This window comes from Rhinolophus sinicus, chromosome 1 (assembly GCF_057876585.1).
Source record: "Rhinolophus sinicus isolate RSI-liver-muscle chromosome 1, RSI-T2T, whole genome shotgun sequence".
Taxonomy (NCBI): Eukaryota; Metazoa; Chordata; class Mammalia; order Chiroptera; family Rhinolophidae; genus Rhinolophus; species Rhinolophus sinicus.
This window is the reverse complement of record NC_142501.1, coordinates 24,732,593-24,753,937: the sequence shown is the minus strand read 5'-3', so window position 1 is coordinate 24,753,937 and position 21,345 is coordinate 24,732,593. Positions and strand designations below refer to the sequence as shown.

General features: G+C 47.7%; 1 protein-coding gene across 3 annotated transcripts in view; it reads right to left on the bottom strand.

The window, feature by feature from the left end:
* Nucleotides 1-13,030: 13,030 nt before the first annotated feature.
* The window catches only part of NTF3 (neurotrophin 3), a 66,893-nt gene continuing 58,578 nt past the window's right edge, over nt 13,031-21,345 (bottom strand). For all 3 annotated transcript variants that reach the window (XM_074326159.2, XM_074326160.2, XM_019754341.3), the window contains one exon: nt 13,031-14,136. In XM_074326159.2, the coding sequence (XP_074182260.1) occupies nt 13,342-14,136 (795 nt within the window). In that variant the 3' untranslated portion in view covers nt 13,031-13,341. The remainder of the gene's footprint in view (nt 14,137-21,345) is intronic.

Here is a 21,345-nt window from a genome sequence, read left to right as displayed (position 1 = left end):
TCACCCCGAGGGAACTCAGAGGTTCTATGTGGAATGGATAACAACAAAAAGCAAACCTTGTAAGACTGCTGAAAAAGTCAAACAGAGAAACTTTACACAGGAAACCAGAGAAAATCTTATTTTGGTAGACCAGATGGATAGACAATGCCCCCTAAGGCAACTTCATTTTGGGTTCAGAAAATTGTTTCTCTTTCTGTACACACAAACACAGAAAATGTGAGTAATTTCATCCTGACCTCACAGAAATGTGCTGCAGCCTGGGACCGTGGGTCTGAAGATGGGTGTCGCTGGCTGGGGCAAGGGTGGGGCTGGAACTGTGTGTTGGTTCGGTTGTTTCGAGCCCCAGCCTCCAACTTTGACTAGGGCTGATTCACCAGAAAGTTAGTGAAGCTTCAGCTTGAAGTTCCCTCATTTGCTCCAGCTACTTCTCAAGGCTGGGAGGTGCCCTAGCAATGTATTAATATGTCATACGGTTTTTAAAACCTTGTGAAAGTAAGATTGAAATTATTCTTATATTAAGAAATAAATTGTGACCAAAAATATCTCAGATCACACTAAAGTATTAATTCATTAAGAGAAAAAGATAAATTTCCAATAGAAATGATACATTTTCCCAAGTAATGAGTAGGCTTTGGATTGGTAAATAATCAAATGAAAGGAAAGGGACAAATTACATGTTCACATTGGAAAAATGATGTTCCTTCTTTTGCTGATTCAACATAAACTGCTATTATGGACAAAGACAACATAACCCTACGGTGTGAACAATGATGACAGATTGGTTAATGAGTGTTGGCAACTCGAAGAACATTTAAGATTAATCACTACATTAAAACAAATGGAAATGTTCTGACATTTTTCAGCTGACATGTGGAAAACCTTAATAGAGGTTTTCCTAAATTTGGTAACAATTCTGAATATGTACATGACCTTACCAAGGTTAAGCTATGAACCTGAAAGAAACTTTTCTGAAGTATCAATATTAAAAAACAAAATTTGATCAATCCTGTTACAAAAGAAGCTAAATTATCTTTCTTTTCTCTATATAGAAAAATAATATTATAAAACTTTTGTCAGGTATAAAGAGTTTGCAGACAAAAACACGGGAAATAAAGTATTATAGAAGTACGCTCAACAGTTAATAAAACGTTAGTTTAGGTTTTCTATATTTTCTGACTTTTTATGGTACCTGTCAGCTTTTAACGTTTATAATGTGTTGTGATTTATTTTTCTTCTTTAAGTACCTGTATGAGTTTGCTGGGGCTGCCATAACAACGGACGACAGACTGGTCAGCTTAAACAACAGAAATGTATTGTCTCAGTTCTGGAGGCAGAAAGTCTAGAATCAAGGTGTTGGCTGGGTTGGTTTCTTCTAAGGGCCATGAAAAAAGAATCTGTTCCAGTCCTTTCTCTGTGGCTTGTAGATGGCCGTCTTCTCCCTGTGCCTTCACACAGTCAGTCTTCCATCTTCTCTCCACGTGTGCCTGTGTCCTAACCTCCTCTTCTTACAAGAACACAAGTCAGATTGGATTCGGGCCCCCTGTAATAACCTCTTTTTTAACTTACTCACTTCTTTAAAGACCCTATCTACAAATACAGTCACATTCTGAGCTACTGGGGTTAGGATTTCAACACTTGAATGGGGGGCACAATTAAACCCATAATTGGACCCACTCTTGCATTGTTTTTTAAAGAAGATTTCAGATATATTTTTTTAAGTTTCAACCAGAAAATCTGGACCTAGACATACAGGTATCTCTTCTGTTCTAAGAGTCACATATTCTGAAGTTTATAATCTTTCGCATACAAGACATCGTTCCAGCTCAATATACATGATTGGGGATCTACTCTGTGCCAGGCACTGCTCACACTAGGGCTTCAGCAAGGACGGCCACGGGCCTTGCTTCCCCGATGGCCAGGGGAGGAGAGTGCTTGGAGGAGAAGCACCGCATGCTCTGCAGCCCAGAGTAGGTGCAAGGTGGGCTTAATGGGTGTGTGACTCGGGCAGTCACACAAGGCCCTGTGCTTGGGGTTTAATGTTTTGCTGTCATGATTTTGAAATTCTTAATCATTTACGTTCGTCTTTTGCATCAGCCCCCCAAATTCTGCAGCCAGTCCTGAGGAAGGGAATGGAGGCTGCTGCTGATTAAGGCCAAGTGAGCTATAAAGGATGGCTAGCGTTTTCCCCCAGGAAAAGTGGAGGATGAGCACCCCAGGAAGAAGAGACATGTCTCATGGATCAAGACATGTGGACAAGAGTCGGGAGCCCTGACTGTGTAATCTAGAACTCCCTGCCTCCTCACAAGTCAAAGGAAACAAGCTCTGTATGGAGAACACTGAGGCTTGAGCTCTGGAGCTGGAGCACGTGGGTGTGAGTGCCAGCAGTCTGTTGACCAACTGTGACTACGGGCACGTTACTGCCTGTCCCTGGGCTTCAGCATCCTCACCCGTCAAAGGGGGAAGAGTCATAAATTCAAGAGTCGAGACTTCATACATGGGCCACCTCTTCTTTCCTGGCATCATGTTTGGGTCAGAGAGAGAGAAAATGTTGGGTGTGATGAAGACCGTGGTCAGAGAAGGATGGGGAGGGCTGGGAACCTCCTTCACCAAGGCTTGGAGGTGGGCGTGTGCAAGGGAGGCCTGAGAAATGGGGAATTGGTCAGCGGGGCCATTCGCAGTGTTAGTGAGAGAGAGAAATAGCCAGGAAAGTGGCTGGGCTACACTGTCAGTGACCTCAAATGCGTAGCCGGGGAGCTAGGTCTCTAGACAACGGGGTTTCCTGAAAGCATTTGTGTGGGGCCAGATGAAAGCGGCATATGATGGAAATTCCTATCTGGGAATATTCTCATTCAGCTCCTTTAAAAGGCCAGATCAGGAGCGAGAAAAGCCAGCTCTGCTGTGGGGCGCCTGAAGGATGGGGGAGGAGGGACCTTGCCTTGTTTGTTCAGCAATGAGAAAGACTCCATGGGGCAGCAAGGAGTCTGTATTCCTAAGGCCACCAGAACTGTGCTGCTGTCTTCCTACCCTCCTGAGGAATTGCAGCCTTGCTGCCCCAGGGCTGAAAAGGGAAATGTGGGTCACTGGCCAGGAACAGGGCCTCTGGGTTCCAGAGGCTAAACAAGGCTGTCAGACCCATCCTGAGGAGGCTGAGTGCACTGGTCTGACAGTCACACTGACAAGAAGCAGGGATCGTGTCAAAAGTTCAGGAGGAAGTTTGACAGGATAAGAGGGAGAGGAAGCAATGTGGACAGTGCAGTCATCCCCGCACTGAGACCTAGCACCTGGACTTCCAGCTGCAGGAGACCAGAAAGGGCAAGGACTGGAGCTGGCCCTTCCACCAGCCCAAGGGGACCAAGGAATGCACAGGGTGGTGCTGCATAATGGGTCCCAGATGAGGGGACGAGAGATCAAGTGGCCCCACCACAACCTGAGTCTTGCATCTACCTTCTCCAAACCTGGCTTTCAGTCTGCCAGGATGCCCCTCCAGGTCTTTCCCTTCCACGTGACTTTGAGCATGTCCATCCTCCAGAAAGAATGCAATACGGCATCTTGGGCTCTCCACAGGGCACCACATGGTGGTCACACCCTGTCCTCCGCCTCCAGCAGGCCTGGGTCTGCACACTGCACAGACACAACAGAGCAGCCAGTGCAGGTGGTTTAGGGGCTGGAGCGATGAAGCTCAGAGCCCTTCTTGACAGACGAGACACTTAGGTCTAGCTATTGAAGGCCATTCTCCTAGCTAACACCCACAGGACATAGCTCCCCACCCCCTCTTCTCTAGAGGATGAGCTCCTTAGCACGGCATCGTGGACCTCCGTGAGCTGGTTGTTGCTGACCTCACTCTTTATGTTCCAACAACATAAACCTATGCGATGGCTTCAGGCAAACAGTCCCTTATCTGCGCCCTAATAACAAGCTGTCATGAAAACTCTTGAAACGTTGCTCCCATTGCATCACAATTATCTGTGTCTATTTCTTCAGGAGATTGTGCTGCAGTCTGTGTCCCCAAGCCAGGATCTGACACCGAGCCAGTACAGAGGGAGGAGGGAATGGATGTTACCCATAGACCCCTGACTCAGCTGAGGTCATGCAGTGGGACTAGGGTTCTAGGATTCACATCTGCAGCTCTCGATGGCCACACCGAGCTCTTGCTCATTTGTGCTGCGTCGCTCTTACCTCTTGCTAAAACGAAAGGACCAGGACAGGCAGTGCCCCACCAGCAGCAGAGGCGGCCCTGAGCTCCGGTGGAGCCACCATCCGTTACAGTATGAAGAGGAGGAAGGGTAGAGGTTGCCAGAGAAGCCTATAGAAACCAGAAATCCTTTGCTTCTCGACCTCCCTTCCCATCCACCTGGCACTGAGCTTTTGGAGCCTTGAGTAGGTTCACAAGCGCTTTAGGAAGCTTGCAGATTTGGTCTGGACTTAAAAATCAAAAGCACTAGAAGAACTGACTTGGGCCATGGTGTGAGGTATTTGGGCAAGAAAAAGAGACCCTTCCCTAGAAGTGAGGGTGGCGATGAGCAGCAGGATAGTGTGTGTGTGCAGGGTGGGGTCTGCAGGCACAGGTCCTGGCTCTTGGGGCGACAGCCAACGTCCCTGGGAGCTTCCTGGATGCCAAGCGAGCTGCCAGAGGTCTTTCGTGTTTGCCGTCCCTCCCGATGACACCCTTGTTAAGTAGGCAGAGTGGATGTCAGGCTGGAAGGTGTTGGGACAGCTGGGCCAGTTGTTAAAATACCAAACGACCGTGGTACCAGTTAGTACGGCCTTTCCCTGGGGTGCACAGGAATTCCTTATTCTCCAACACTCAAAGAAGGCCCAGGGGAGACCCAGGACCCTGCTCCACCCTACTGGTTCACTGTGTCACACTGCCTGTTCCAGCTACAGACATTACACTATCACCCAAGAGGTAGGTCCTACCCTCATATCCATTTTATAGAAAACTTGAGACAGTGAAATCAGGAACTTGCCCAAGGTCACATGATTATGAATGGCGGGATCGGGGTTCAGCCTAGGTCACTGCACCACCACACCAACCAGAGGGGCAGCCTCTGGAGGGCCTTGTAACTGCAAATTTAAGATCCGATGTGGAAAAATCCAGGTCTCTGAGAAGTCCCTGGGAACAGCAAAGCACTTGCTGGCAGGGAAAATGCTGGAGTGACATCAGCGGCACCATTACAAAAGCCCTCCTGCTGGCCCAGTGAAGTGTCTAAAGCACTCATGTCACCCACTCCTACAGTTTGGTTGAGAAGGTGCTGTTAGGGCAGTGGGATAATGGAGGGTGTTCTGGACTGGATGGCAGAAGACCTAGCTCTCATCCCGTTTCTGCCCTACATATTAGCTGTGTGACCTTGCTGGGTTGCTTAGCCTCTCTGGAGTCTAGCTGGCTTAGGAGGTTGGATATGGAAGCCATTCTAGTGGTCTTTCTGGGGCTTCTCAGAGACCATCCAGCTTATCTCTCCTATACCCTCTCAAAGCTCTCACCCCTGCCACTCATTCTTAAGGTAGGCTGGGTTAGCTCTCAGGGTACTTTGTAATCAAATTTGAAATGTTTTTATACCCGCTTTTCAGGAAGGAAATCTGAAGATTGTGGAGTACAAATGACTCAACTGCAGTCCCAAGTAAAGTCACTGTGACGAGGCCCCAGGTGTCGTCTTAGATTATAAGAAACATGCCTTAGATTATAAGTAAATTCCCTTGGGTGTCAGAGCCAGAGATCTAGCTACCTACCCTCCACCGCCTGCCCTGGTTGGGGAACGACCAGCAGGAGCCAGACGCACAGGAATTCAGAGGGAGTGGCCCTTCCCACTGGCTGCCCCCCAGCCCAGGCCTTTCTGCAGCTGGAGGGGTCCCCAGGACCCACCCTGACATCAACAGGGAGTGACTGAGTCTTGCTGCTTTGGAATGGAACAGATCTGACAGGATAAAAAGTCCCTTAGAGTGAGGACAGCCTGAAGGAGAGCTTCTGGGGAAAAGCAGCGCTGTGCGTAACGCTGGCCTCTGTCAAAGGGAGAAAGGGGCGCCTACGGTCTCTGATAAAAAGCTTCACTCAGAGCTGAAGAAGGATGAGGTGACTCATGAACTGGGTCCTGTTTACACTTCCATTGCCAAAGCCTGGCTTTTGATTTTTGGTTAAAGATCTTCTGCTTTAATTAGGGCTATTAAATGCTCAGAGTATATGAAAATGGGTTTGACTTCCCTTAGGCACACTGACATTTCATGTCTTGAATTTCATAGCAACAAGGATTTTAATCATGGAAATATATGGTAAATAACACCACCCTCACCCTGCCCTGACAGCTCCCTGTTCATTCTCTATTCTTTATGTTTCAGCTTCCCAACATCTGACTATTCCCTTAACATCTAACTTGAATTGTTTCTGACGGTATCTTCAAGCTGACCACTAAGGCACACCTCCATGGAGTGACGCTGGTCTGAAGGTGCCCTGGGCCTCAGCATATACATTTCCTTCTCCTCGGTCATCTCCAAGCACTTGTCCAGCTTCCAAAGGGGTGAAGCAGTGGGTGGAATTGGCCGTCTGCCATGGAAACCTGACCACAGGCCTCTATAGGGGAGCCCAGATTCCACACCCTGATTTGCTGACAAGCTCCCACCCATTTTTGTTTCCACTGAACTGCAACTAGACTTATTTGTAAACAAAAAAGCTTATTTATGCTGGGTTATTTGTAAATAAAGAGCTGTTCTTTCATAATTTCAAGCATGCATCTATCTTGATCAACCGTCTATTGGCTATTTCTACCTTGATGTCCCATGGGCACCTCAAATGCATTATCTATTATTCCCGCCTTCAAACCCACTCGTCTTGCTGTCCTCTCGATTACGATTTAGAATCATGATTCCTCGAGATTGTTGTGCTCCTCTTCCTTAGTGCTTCCCTCTCTCTCATTCTACATCCAATGTGCAAATCTTATTGAGTACATCTCCAAAGTGCTTCTCTAATCTGACGTTCTCCCTACTTTCATGGCCTTCTCCTTAGCCTCAGTCCTCCCCTGTATTAGTGACTGCTGTCTTCCAGCTAGCACGCCATCAATCTGTGTCTAGTCTATCCATCCAACACATTGCCACAAAAATTATCTTCCAAAAAAAGAAAAAAGAAAAAGCTGGAAAAAAACCGTTGTTGCCTCCTCCTTGCTTAATAAACCAGCAATCCTCAAATTGTGCGTCACCTGGGAACTTTTAGAAATGCAGATCCTCAGGCCCCACTCCAGACCTAAGGAGTCAGAAACTCAGGTGATGGGGCCCAGCAATCAGTTTTAATAAGTCCTCCAGTTGACCCTGATGGTGGGGTCCCCAAATAATCGAATACAAACTTCATAGCCTTTCACATATGACCTTGAATTATTTGGTCCCAACTTCTCTCTCCAGTTTCCTAGTCATGAAATTCTTGTTACCCCAAATCTTTTACTTTTCTCTATGTATGTCAGACCCTCTCACCATTACGCATTTTTTGGTAGGCTATTCCTCTGTCTGGCATAGACTTTGCCTCACTCCTCCCTGTCAAATTCCTACTCATCCCTAAGAGCCATCGCAGAGGTCACCACCTCAGGAAGCCTCCCCTGACTGTCCCAAGCAGCATTTAGTTGCTCTTTATCTGGAATTCTTTTTGTTGACACTCTAGTTATGGCTGTTTTATCTGGAGATTTGGTTTCGACATAGGGAATGAATTTCTATCCGATAGTTAGAGTTGTTTTAAAATAGAGCGAGCTCCTTGTGAGGAGGTGCTTATAGAGAGGATGTGGAAATTGTCAAGGCTGCTCTAAGCTGCTCTAAGGTCCTATCCTTTCTATTCACTGCTCTTCCCAGAGAGTTGGCATCTCTTGTGCTGAGTCCATACAGGTGAGCAGAGTGTCTGATGTCTAGTAGGCATTCAGCAAATTAAAAAACAAAATGTGTTGAATGAATAAAAGACAGATATCTGCCTTACAAGGAAGGATAAAGGTTCTGTCCAAATTTGAAACTTTTCTCTTAGAAGAGCCCCAAAGGGCTGAGCAATGCTGATGTTTACTCTTAGCGAGAAACTACAATCACCTTCCCCCAGGATAGTGATTGTAAAATTGAACTGGGAGGTCCACTGCTGTGAGCTGCTCTCCTGATGAGTCTGGCATCCCCTTCACGTGGGACAATTGTTGGGAATCTCAGCTGTATTGACCCTGTAACCTCTCCTGTGTGCCAAGGGCATGTCACCCCGCTCACCCCATTGATATTCGACGTTCAAGGTCCCTGAAGCATTCAGCATGTTCTCCATTACTGTCTTACTCACCTTCCACACTGCACAGACTTCCTGGGCTCCTCTCTGGGCACTGCCCCTTACCAGCTGAACAACCTGGGCAAGTTCCGGAACTTTTCTTTGCCAGATGTCCTCAACTGCACAACAGAGTTAAAACTACCGGATGTACATAGTGCTGTGTACAGAGGAAGCAGCCAGTAAATGATAACGATTACTACTATTATTCATTCTTTGGTCTGACCTTACCTTCCACCCCCTAACCCCACACCAGCTTCTAGTGCTTTCCTACCAAATCAGAAGGTCCACAACTCCACCTCCTTCTGCTTTGGCTGGTGGAGTCAGTCTGATGCCTTTTCTTTCAGCAAATCCTCAACCCTGACCAGCCTGTTCTCTAGCCCCAAGAATGTTCATTTTCCATATGCTCCCCAGCTGGCCACCAGCTCAGTCTCCTAAAGGTTAAACTTGTGTTCCGGAGCATTCTTTTCAAGCATTACCTTCCCTTTAAAAAATGCAACACATTAAGAGTTAGAATATCAAAGCAACCACACACAAACACACACACACATGCCCACGCATGAATACACACATACACGCACATGTACAAACACATACATGCCCACCCACCTCCCTACATCTCCCTGTGAAAAGCCATCTAACTCATTAGGCTGTGCTTCACAATTTCCCAATAAATTTCTATGTTTTCTCGCCACAGAGCCTTCTGTAACTGAACAGTCTAAACCATTACCGAACTCCGCAACAGTTCAACTCAGCCAAACTCACCAGCGGTAGCCAGCTTCTAGGAAAGACTTTTGATATCTTTGGGCCATTGCCTTTTCCACTTCTTTACTCCTCTGTATCCCTGTTCCCCACCGCAGACACATCTGCGCTTTTTCATGGGCCTTCCATACACTGTAACCAAATACAGGCGAGGACTGAAGGCAACAAATCCACACTCATTCAGATCGCTTCAACCTGCTCTGTCATTGTGCTCTCCCAAGCTGGGCCAACCTCCATCTGGAACCAACCAAAAACCCAGGGGTTCCAGTCAACACAGAGGCACTTGCATTTCAGCTCATTGTGAAACACATGTGCCTTTTGAGAAGTCCACTCACCCACTGTAACTTGAGAAGGCATATGTAAGGAGTTTGGGTCTCCTTAGATTTGGGGGTGGGGCCTTTGAGGAAGAGGGTCACAACGAAGAAGGTTGCAATGAGAGACGCAATCTTCAGTGGCTGCAGCAATTCCTGGGTTTGTGGAATTGACAGGGTCAAGGCCATTTGGCCAGGGTTGTAAGGGGTGTGTGGGGGGGGGGGACGGGGGGGGTGTTGTAGACGACTGACTGTTCTCCAGGCTCCAGAGTACCCTCCCTGAGGCTGAGCAGAGTTGGAGGTCTGCGAGGTAGAGCCAGGCCTAGCCGAGGACCTGGCACTGGCTTTGCATGTCCTGGGCTATCAGAGCTTGAAGCCTGGGGGATGGGTCTTCCAGGTGAAGCCAGACAAATCTCCAGGTAGCTATAAACTGAATACACAGATTTCATTCTCAAACACATGTTCAAAAGTGATAAAATAAATGCAGATGGTTTCTCCAAGCCTCGGTGGAGGGTTTTTACATGGAGTAAATGAACTAAAAAGCACACATAAACACAGACACGGGAAAGCGACCAACAAAGAAATCCTCAAAAACTCTAAACCCTAAAACACCAACCTGGAGAAAGCATTGTTGGACAGGAGTGAGAGAGCAGGAGGGAGGGAGGGAGGGAGGGAGGCTGAGGGGAGGAGGGCGAGAATGAGAACAAGAACCAAGCTGTCTCATAAATTCGCAAGAAATAACACACACACATACACACACACACTTGAGAAATCACATTGGTTGCTAGTAGTTTTGCTGGGAAGGGTTAGAAATCTTTCCCTGGAGTGTCACTGAGAAGAATTCAAGGCCTGTCAATAAGACTGGGCCAGTGAAACTGTCCCTGGGAATAGTCCCTGGGGACCGCCTTCCATGCGGTATGATTGATACATGTCCACTGTGACGTTTAGAAATTCCTCCCAGAATTCCCGATGAGGCCTCCTGCAAATCACCTAAAAGCTAGCTGCCGTCGTGGTCATCGTCATCATCATCATCATCATCATGTTACAGGGGGTTTCTTATGCGCCAGGAACTAGATGTGTTCATTACACTGTAAAACAGTCTTATGAAATAAGCACTACGCTCATTGTATCAACAAAGAAACAAAGGCTCAGAAAGGTTAAGCAACTTGCTCAAGTTCACACAGCCCATACATCGGGGAACCTTAGAGATGGATGAGAGGGTAGAGAGAAGCTCCTGCCAAGGGCCAGCAGAGCTTCTCAGTGTAGCATTCACAACGGAAGTGATGACTGTCCATTCTGGACAGGCCCCGACCTCTGCAGTAGAATCTCATGATGCTGAAAGCCCCCATTAGGACAGGAGTTATCCAAGGATATCCAAACAATAAGGGGAGGTGAAAGAGACTGGAGTTTTGCAGGAGCCAGACACCAGCCCTCCTTCTATCTCAGAGATGAGTTTAATTTTTAACCGGTCGCAGAAGCAGATATGCACACTACGTAGAAATAGGCCTGCTACGAACCTCGAAAACAGCTCTGTCCAGGACCAATTAGCCTAACATGTTGACTTTGGCAGCACGTGAATACCCTCTTCTGCTAATAAAGTTACTGAAATGGAACTGGCTAATGCTTCATTACTCTGCCACCCAGCATGGGAGAGGCAGAGCGGTCACATGGCCCGAAGCCCAGAGTTCCTTTCAGGAATGTTTTCACTCATCCCCAGGTTCACTTTCCCCTCAAAGCTACATTTACCCTCGAAGCGTGCTGCTCCAGAATCACTCTTGACATGCAGGCAAACTCCTTCCTTTCAAGGCAGGGCCCAGGACGCAGCCCTGCTGTTTAGGGTCTTTGGTTTCCCAGGCTGGGGTGTGGGGCCTCTGTCACCCAAGCCCATCTCCTCAGGCAGCCAGACCCTCTAGACAAGCCCTCTACCCATTTAGAGTAGAAGTTCCAGAAGAGAAACCCAAGTTCCTGCCTGGGAACTAGGCTTGGGTCGATCATAAGGCTTCCATTAGCTTATCAGCGGGTTCACTGTGTTTTTGATGCAGGCTCACGAAGCAAGAGGTACAAAAGGTTGCCACGATGAGAACTACACTTTTTATTTCTCTAGGATCTTAATGTTTATTCTGCAATGCAATGTGACATGCAGACGGGGGAAAGGGAGAACCAGTAAGGAGAAAAGGAAACTGTGTCATCATTCAAACAGAGGTTTCAATCTACACTCTGCCACTTACCTGCTCAGTGATCAGGGGCAAGTCAACTCCTCAAGCCTCAATTTCCTCACCTGTCAACTGGAGATGATCGTAACTACCTCAAAGGATTTGTGACAACTGAAGGTGGCTGTGTTTGAAGGTGCCCCGCACATAACGGGCGTGGGGCAAATTCCTCATTTCCAGCCCTCATATTTTAGGCATCTAGAATTGAGTGCAGACTTAACCAAAGTCAGTGCTACTTGGTGAGCCTGTTTCAAGGGTTCATAATACATAAAGGACACATCTTCTATCAGGCATGTGCTAGAGAAATCTCGGGGTACGAGCTGCTCTAGATAGAGAGAGCACATGTAGGCCTTGAAGGCAAGGTAATCCAGGGGAGGCATGGGACACATTTCAGGCAGTAATGGCAGCCTCCATGGTAGCACAGTGAGCACTTCATGTAGCCCATGAGATGGGAGATAAGAGTCCTTAGGTTCCAATCCCAGGAGGACAAACTGCTTCCCAGTGGGAAAAAGGCTTGAGGGACGCCACTAGTGTCCTCCCCAGGCCTGCTGCGGCAGGACAGTGGCAGCCATCCCCACAATTACCCCTCCACTGCTGTGACTCCTTCTGGGACCCAATAAGCACTGGGAAGGTTCCTTCCAGTTGAGCTTTTACATTTCCAAGTGATGACTCAACCAAACCAAAAATGATGTAGAGGAACACAATAGCTGAGAAAGGAGAAGAGGGGAAGGGACCGGGGACTACCACTCTCGAATGCCTACCCTACGCTACGAAGTCGACAGGGGTTATTTGGCCGAATCCGCAGGACAGCCCTGTAAGGTAGGCAGAATCCCTATCTGACCCTAGGAAACATGGGCTCAGGAGTCTTCAAAACCTTGCCCCAAGTCACAGGGGACGAGCTGGAATTTGAACCCAGGTCTGACTCCAAAGCTTGAGCATTTTCTAATCCCTCATGCAGTCTATGAGGGGCTGCCAGAAGGGGGGAAGGCCGTGCGCCAAAGACTCTCCAATGAGCAAATTCTCTTCTGTGGGTAGATTATTCATGATCCATTTCAGTTTGCTTCTGGGTAACCATACAATTATTCTGTTACAAATAGTTAAAAAAATTTTTCCTGTGTGCCTAAAAGGATGAAAACCACTTACAAAAAGCAAAACAGAAACCAAAGCCAAAAAAATCCAACCCTTAAACAACCCCAAACAACAAATGTGCTGAAAAGAAACTTGCAAAACTGAAATTGCCAGGTTCATCGTTATTGTTCCAGGACTATCCCACTGGAGCAGATCGTAATTCCAATGGGCAAAACTGACAGCAGAGAAAGGAGAGCAAGCTCCCGACAGTGAGCTTGCTGGTCAGAATTTAGTGTGGGGCTCCAAGCTACTGGGTGTCGTTTTCAATGGCGGTGATAACAGTTCTTTTAATTAATGAATCAAATATAAAGTATACCAAGAGGGGGTCATTACTGTCTAGACACAACTCTGACATCATCTGATTTTAACAAGTTTACTAAAATGACAGTCATGGCCTTGACAATACTGAATGCAAAATACTGGTGTACACAGATTTTACAGAGCGGCTCCTGAGAGCTGGGTCACAAAATAAGGTTTAACAGATGGGAGAGGCCTGAGGGAAGGCAAGCACACTGATTTTATTGAGAAAAAAGCTTATATACTGTAGGGTTGCTGAAGTTTAATAAATAAAGGTCAACTTATAATATATAAAAACAATATAAACATTTATATGCTACATGCATATCATATAATTTAAAGTAATAATTTATATATGGGGAAAGATGTCAATTTATGTTCTTCCGATTTTTCTCGACAAGGCACACACACAGGAGGTGTCTATCCGTATCCATCGCCAGCCTACAAGTTTATTGTTTTCTGACGTCAGTGCTCGGACATAGGTTTGGGACGTTTTGCACTGTGAGTTCCAGTGTTTATCGTCAATCCCCCTACAACCATTTTTGACAGGCCTGGCTTCTTTACATCTCGTCTCATAAAAATATTGTTTGACAGGAGAGTTGCCGGTTTTGATCTCCCCCAGCACCGTGACCTGGTGTCCCCGAATGTCGATGGCCGACGACTTGTCGGTCACCCACAGGCTCTCGCTGTCACACACGGAGTACTCCCCTCGGTGACTCTTGTGCTCCGCATACCTCTTCCTCCGCGACGTTCTGTTCGCCACCACAGGGTTGCCCACGTAATCCTCCATGAGATACAAGGGCGGGGGCTCCAAGGGGGCGCTGTCACTCAGCAGGACCCGGGGCGAGTTGTAGCGTCTCTGTTGCCGCAGCAGTTCCGGGTCCATTGCAATCATCGGCTGAAATTCCGACTTGGCGGGCTCGCCCTGCTCCCGCTCTTGGGGGGCCTCTGCCTTGGGCAGAGTGCTCTGGTAGTTTTCCTTAACGTCCACCATCTGCTTGGAAAGCTTGTTTTTCAATATATCTGCCTGGATCAGCTTAATAATCAGGGAATTGAGTGAGTCTTCTGGCAAACTCCTTTGATCCATGTTGTTACCTTGGATGCCACGGAGATAAGCGAGAAATATCACATAAAACAAGATGGACATCACCTTGTTCACCTGTAAGATCTGTAAAGGAAACACAGGTGTTAATAGCAGGCTGTGGGAGCTGAGTCCATGTCATTCTGGGGCCAGCTACCTGAGGCCGAGTGTCCCTGTGCGGGTAAGAGAGAGCAGGTGTCACCACCCTAGGTGAGCAAACAAAATTCCTCCCCGATGTCCAGACACAGAGCCCATCTAGCTCTTTCCCCACCCCTGGGAATTGCTGCCTTCATCCAAGTCCCCCGAATCTCTAAAACGCCTTGCTCTCCTAGACTCCAAGGGCTTCACCTCAACAGTCTTTCTTCCAGCATTGTGACTGTGTGTTGGAGAAAGAGATGCACGTGTGTGTCTGTGTGTGGGTGTACGCACGCATGTGTTGTGTAAACAAGAGAGGGAGGGCCAAATAATTTTTTAAATGAAATAAACCAAAAACACTAGTGGAGTGTCCTACAGTAGAAGCGAGTTAGGTCTCTTCCTAGGACCCCCGTCACAAAGGCAAAGACAGAGTGAGGAATGCATTCCGGGCCTCAGCCTCTGCTCTTTCCTACACAGACAGCACCCATTGCGTTGGCATTGGAGGTCTACTATATCTGCAGCTTTCTGCTGTGTGTGGACGATATCCTGCCACTTCTTTAAACATCACTGGAGCCTGAGAAGACCATAGTCCACTCCACCTTGGCAAACTATGAAGAAACTGAACCTGAAAATGACAACGGGTATTTATAGTCTTGTACGAGCAGCAGCAGCCTGGCAAATATCTCAAGAAACAGAGCTCTACTGCCCCTTAACTGCAAACCCTGGGATCTCTCAAAGGAATGCCCTGAGGCTGGGGGTTGGCGTGGCTGCTTCTGTATTGTGGCATCAGAGATGGGCTCACCTCCGGTGGGGCCACGACTGCTGGAGTCATTCTTCTACCTTGAAAATGAACACATGGGGCCACTACCCACTCTGTGACAAGGCTTGAGTTTTATGGTGCTCTGCCAAACTCTCCAAAGAACATGGTTCCTCTGGACACCCAGCTGCTCCCAGACACCCTCTTTACAAGACAGCAGCAGAAAATGGAGAGAGGCAGCACCATCCAGCTCAAATTAATGAGCTGGACTTGCCCTGAATAGCAAGATTCCTTGCTGATTGATTTTTCTCATTTGGCTTTTTAAAGATACCATTACGAAATGTTTCTTTTAATAGTTAGATTTCTAATTCTGTTATCTCCCTGTTTAAATGACATTTTAACCCATCAACGCTCTCATTCTGTTGCCATTGTAGAACCTCAACACGGGGTTTCCGGTGAGTCTTTGTGGAATTAGTGGGCTGATCTCAAGATACCGTCCTTGCTGGTCTCTCTCAGCAGATCCATGCTCGGATTTTCTGAAGCTTGGAACTGGAAGGAGACTCTCCAGGTGGGGAGGGGTGGCTGCATGAGTGATCCAATTCTGTGCTCTGTGATTCACATCACCTGCCTAGAGGTATCCATTCTTTAATTACCACTGCTACCACCTCCCTGGCCCCCAGGGGTACATTGTTTTCTCTTTACGGTTCTGTGCAACCGTGGAAAATAAAAATCCTTGGGAGGATTTTTTTTCCCTTTCAGGAAGGCTTTATGAAATCCAGGGGGGAACCGGAAGGGAAATAAAACAAAGGTGGCACGAGAAATAGAAAAGCTGTCCTACTTACCATGTACCCATGTCTGAGCCTGCCCATGCTAACTAACTTGCTCCCAGGACTCACAGATGCAGCCACTTTCCCCATCTTGTCTAAAGAACTGCTCTCTTGTCCCCAAAGGCCAGCAATGTTGCAGGCACTTTGCTCCAATTTCCTCCTCCTGGCTCCTGGCCTGTCTCTCTGATAAGGGGACCATCTTTCTTCCATGGGAACGACTTTCTGGACAACTGACTCCTTCAAGGTCAAAGCTGAGTGAAGGATGCTAGCTTTGCTGCCCAACCCTAAAAATTGCCCTAGGATTCATATTATCCTAGGAAAATGGTTCCCACAGGATAACTAATCTCCTTCCCGCTCTGCATGTAAGTGACATTTCCTTTAATCTTGCAGGATCAACAAAATGAAACTTGAAAAACATAAAAAGTATGGCATACATGTCATTAGAATTACACCTCCTGCTCCCAACCCTTACACCCAAATAGAACATAACCGCAGTAAAATAATTTGGGATTGAGAATCTATCAAACTCAATTTATTAAATCCCCCAAAATCTCAGCCACTGCAATCTCAGAGTACACAAGATATCTACTCATAGGGAAGGCGATCAGGTATGGTTTGGGGTTTGGGGGGAGGTCCCAGGTAGAATAAGAGTCGACGTATAGATTAGCAAGGTCCTTTCAAGGGTGAGTTGATAAGAAGAATGATGGATGGTGCCGATGGACTGCGGAAGCGTCTTTATGGCTGGTGGCCTGCATACAGAACCAAAGGGTACAAGAAAGAGAAGAGCCTGTAATCCAACTCCTTCATTTTACAGATGAGGAAAACCTAAATTGCAGTTTAAAGAAGGGAGACACACAAGAAAGAGAGAGGGGTCCTTTGCACTCAGGGCCCAGCCTCCCTTTTCTTTATTACGATTGGTCTCACACAGCCTGCGCTCCACTATTCGAAAGCTACTTGAAGAAGCTTTATGACCCATGTGTGTGTGTTGTCCCCTTCACCTTGCACATTTTCATCACTTCTCCTGCTGAAATTTTACCCATTCTTCAGTGCCTGGTTTAAGAAACTGGCTTTTCTGTGACGCTCCCTGGCGGCAGCAGCGGCCACTTCCTCTGCATTCCTGCAGCTTGTGGTCTGAATGGTGATGGTGGCAGGTACAGCGTTGTACACGGTTTACTCACAAGACTCTCTTCTCCAAGGCCAGGAGCCCCTTCCTTCCTGCTTATGTCTGTGCCTCTCCACAGTGTCCACACCCCAGTGCATACAAGGTGGAGGTGGGGGTCTAGGTGCAGTGAGTCAGAGATGGAAGTGAGGGCGGCTGAAAGCAGAACCAGCTACATAATGTGCAGGGCCTTGTGCAAAAGTTATTTTGAGGCAGGGTGGCTGCAGGAGGTGTAGCAGCATTTGAGCCAACATGGCATGTCCCCAGGCGCATGCTCCATTGTCCCATTGCACTTCACATACAAAACACATATTCAGAAATAAAATTCTAAGAATTGCAAGATGGCAACCACAGAGCATTGAACCATGAGTTCAATGGGGTCCCCTTGCTGAGTGCGGGGCCACAGCACAGGTTGCAGGTTCATGAAGCCAACCCTGGCTGCAGGAACTCAGATGTTCCATCGCGGTGAAATCGTTTGAAGGTAAGAGTAGAAATCCATTTTTGGTCAGGAGGGATGGCCACAGCCCACTGAGTGCTGCGTGGCAGGGTGTCATGTTCAGAGCTGTGGACAGGAGCTATGACTTCAGCTGCGTCTGGCAGAGAGCCTGGGGTTGTGGAAAATGCAAAAGCCCTTGAGACTGCCTGCTTTCTTCCTCCAGGCAGCAGTGGCCAAGGATGGAGGGAACAAAACGGGGCAGTGGGAGAGATCAGGATCATCCAGGAGGAATATTTTTATCACTGACATTGCTATGAATTGCCAAAGCATGGTGAGCATAAAAAGCAGGCTGACTTTTAGTTGATTTAATGACTGTTTTTAAATTCTCTACAGACAATACTGCTGCTTGTACCCTGGTGGACCTTCCTACCATCCCAGCTCAGTGTGCACTGCCTCTGGGAATCCCAAGGCATGTGGTGGGTTAGCATGGAGGTCTCCTGACTCTTTTAGACAGCCCTGCCCCCTTTTTGAGTTCCAACACACAAACGCAGCACAAAGAAATCAGGCAACCGCTGGTGGGGGTAGAGGGGGACAAATGAAAAAACTTAATAATATAAAAAGCTCCCCAAAGTCCCTGCGACTAGGTCCTGCCTTTTCCGGATCTGTACGGTTCCTTACCATCAAATCCCAAACCTTGCCATGATTCTTTCTCATCATCTGCAGCCTGGTAAGTGTTTCTAAACTATCTGCAAGGCCACATGGAATCCAGCAGGCTTCCTGGGCCACCATCTGATAATCTGCTTTCAGCTTTTTCCACAGGGAGCAAGGTCATGAATGTTGGCAAATGTTGGTCGTCGAACTCCCCAAACACAATGTTGGAAGCTGGAAATGCCCCTAGATAACCTCCTTATTTTTACGAATCATGAAAGAAACTGAAGCCAGGAGTGGTGGTGATTGAGTCACCCACGCTCAGACCACTAAGGAAGAGTAGAGAATGATGGGTGATACTTGGTTCTTCAGCTCAACAAAAATCATGCGGCTCGTGCATACTCAAGGTTATCGTGAAGAGTAAATAATGATCTCTCTGTGGAAGCACCTAGCACAGTGTTTGGAACAGAATGACACACTGCACACAAAGCTGAGTTATCCGTGGCAGCGGAGATGCTGCATGCCTGCCGTGCGGGCACACATACACGTTGCCAGAGGACCAGTTCCCTGGAGTGGGGCTATGAAAAAGGGAAGGACCACTAGAGTTCATAAACAATTAACCTATTGTGTCATCACTGTCGTATGTCTCCTCGTTGATGATGAGTCCACGTCGTTTTCATCCACACACGCCTGACGCCCAGCACAGGGCAGGTCTATGGCAGAGCCTCAGTGCCTGTTACAGAATAAGCGCCTACTACGGTCGAGACCTACCCAAGACCCTGCTACTGGCCTGCGATCTGGATGGACCTCTGCCAAGTCTGGTTTGGAAGCCAATCAACTCTGCCTTCTTTTCCCAAAGCAAATACAGGCCCTGGCTCTGAAATAGGCTACAGTCCCTAGGCTCTTCTTGGCTATAATTGGAAAAAGACCTGTTAAAGACCTCAGTAAAACCCTCTTCCTACACTCTCCCCAGTGCCCATTTCCCCTGCTCGGAGTTTTCCAAGATCCTGACCAACTTGCATATGCTATTTTCCTCACTTAGAAATGCTTTCCCACATATGGTGTTTTCTCAGTCCCTGGGGCAACATTCCTACAAGGTTTCACCATCCCTCAAAATACTCAAAAGAGAGCAATTTCTGGTTCCTCCTTTTTGGCTCAGTTTACAATACACACAGAGGGGTGGGGGGTATTCAAGAAGCAGCTGAAGTGGAGAAGGAAGCTGGGATGGCGAGTGGTGCAGGATCTGGGCCCACAGCAAGCACAAGGATCGGTCCTGTCACACGTACAGGGGGCTGTACCCGCTGAGTTCTGATTGACCTCTCCCGACACTAGCTTCCCGACATGGGAGCACCTCTTCCTGAAAGGACCAAAGACCTTGCCCGTTGCGTATGTGTGGAGTAAATATTTAGCCTGGTCAGAGTGCGAGCACCGAGAACAAAAATGCTATGTGCCAGGTACATTAAGTCTTTAATATTGATAACAATTCCTCTGAGGTAGGTACTTACATTTCCCATTTCAGATGGGGAAACTGAGGCCACAAGATGGTTTAATAACTAGCTAATAAGCAGATAATAAGTACAGCCGTGGTCTGATCGTAGTCTGGCCCTTGAGTTGATGCTCTTAATGATTATACTGTCTGTCCCTGCTCTCGAACATTCCCAAAAGTTTATTTCCAGAGGAAGCTCAAGTTCCACGCCTGGAGCCAGGACAGCTGCCACCAGCAGGCTGAGCATCTCCGCAATAAGCCTCAGCCCTAAGCAGAGTTTCCAGGGATTGGAGGCCACAGCTCTGGCCTCCTCGCCCCATACTCCCCATGGAAATATTCCCCGTGAGATCAGTGAACAACATTCAGCTTATTCGTCCTGTCCCTCCTGGGCCCGATGCTCTCCGAGGTCAGTCCCTCTGCAGATCACCCATCCCTGCAGAGGCCATGTGGTTGTGGGCAGAGCACTGGCTGTACCTTCGGAAGCCCGGGGCTTGGCATCAGTTCTGCAAATCAGGGTGACTTACAGAGAAGGCATAAAGATGCTAGCTTTCCTCAGGGAGGAGACTTGAGATCAAATGTGGAAGCACTTTTAAATTTGCCAAGTTTTTAATACGCAAATTCAAGCGATCTCATGATTTCTGGTCCAGCCACATCCCCGGGAGGCAAATGCGTCCTCTGGCTGGGGTTAACAGGGACACTGTCCAGCTGTAACCAGAAGGGCCTGATCTTTGGAGAATTTCTGCAGCTACGACATGGTCTCTGACTAATGCTAAGGACTCCAACGACCACATCCTGCCAGATAACCCTAACATCTTGTTCAGGGTGTGGAAAGGGAGAGAGGTGGGAAAGCCATAGATTTCAAGTAGAATGACAAAAAGGAAAGGAATGTGGTGGAAATATTACACTAAGGCCATATAAAAGACCAGCTGAGCTTGTTCCCCATATCTTAATTGCAAAGTTAATTCAAATAGGCTTTGTTCTGAACACAGGTCCTGAGGCCTAAAAATTAACAGTGGAGCCTCACGAAGACGTTCTGACCCAATGACAGAGATCCTGGCGGAGCCTCCGCTGGGGCTTGGTCTGGTTTTGGTTAATCTCTTTATTAATGATCCGGAAGCAGGAGAGAGGGGAAAGTGGCAGATTAATTAAAATGCACAGATGACGCTCAAAGGGAAGGTGCTACAAACACCGGTGAGGACAGACCAATTATTCCCCGGTACCCGTGGGGGTTGGCAACCTGGAAATAGTATGATGAGATTCAAACTGGAAACACGTAGGTTAATTCACTGGAGGCCAGATGAATCCAAAACCAACAAGGGAGAGAAAGGCTTGTAAAAGGATGAAGGGAAAGAGAGACTTGGAATTCACTGCATATGGAGTAAATGAGAAACGAACTCACATGAAGGGGGCTGTGTGCGTTTCCCCCACAGCTCTACGTTCTTTTCCAAGACCCACCTCATTCACTCTCAGCACACTCTCAGCACACCTGTGGCACGGTGGCAGTTCTCCCCTGACTGTGGAAGCACAAATACATAAATTGAGCTTCTGAGAGAGCACAAAATTGGAGCCAAGATCAGAGAGCAGGTCAATGACTGCCACCGAGAGATGGTTCTAAATTCCCCGAACCAAAAGTGATCAGTGATCTAGAGGAGAAAGGGACACCCTCTCTGTGACGTATTTGGTGAGACCTTGTTTGGGAGCCCCTGACCCCTGGGCAGGTCTGCATCTGCGCAGAGTCAACACAGGACAGAGGAGAGGCAAGGAGATGGATTCCTCTTTGGTTTGTAAAAGTCCCTCATGCTGCATAGTTCCTCTGTTACACCTTGGTTTACTCAGGGTTCTGAAACT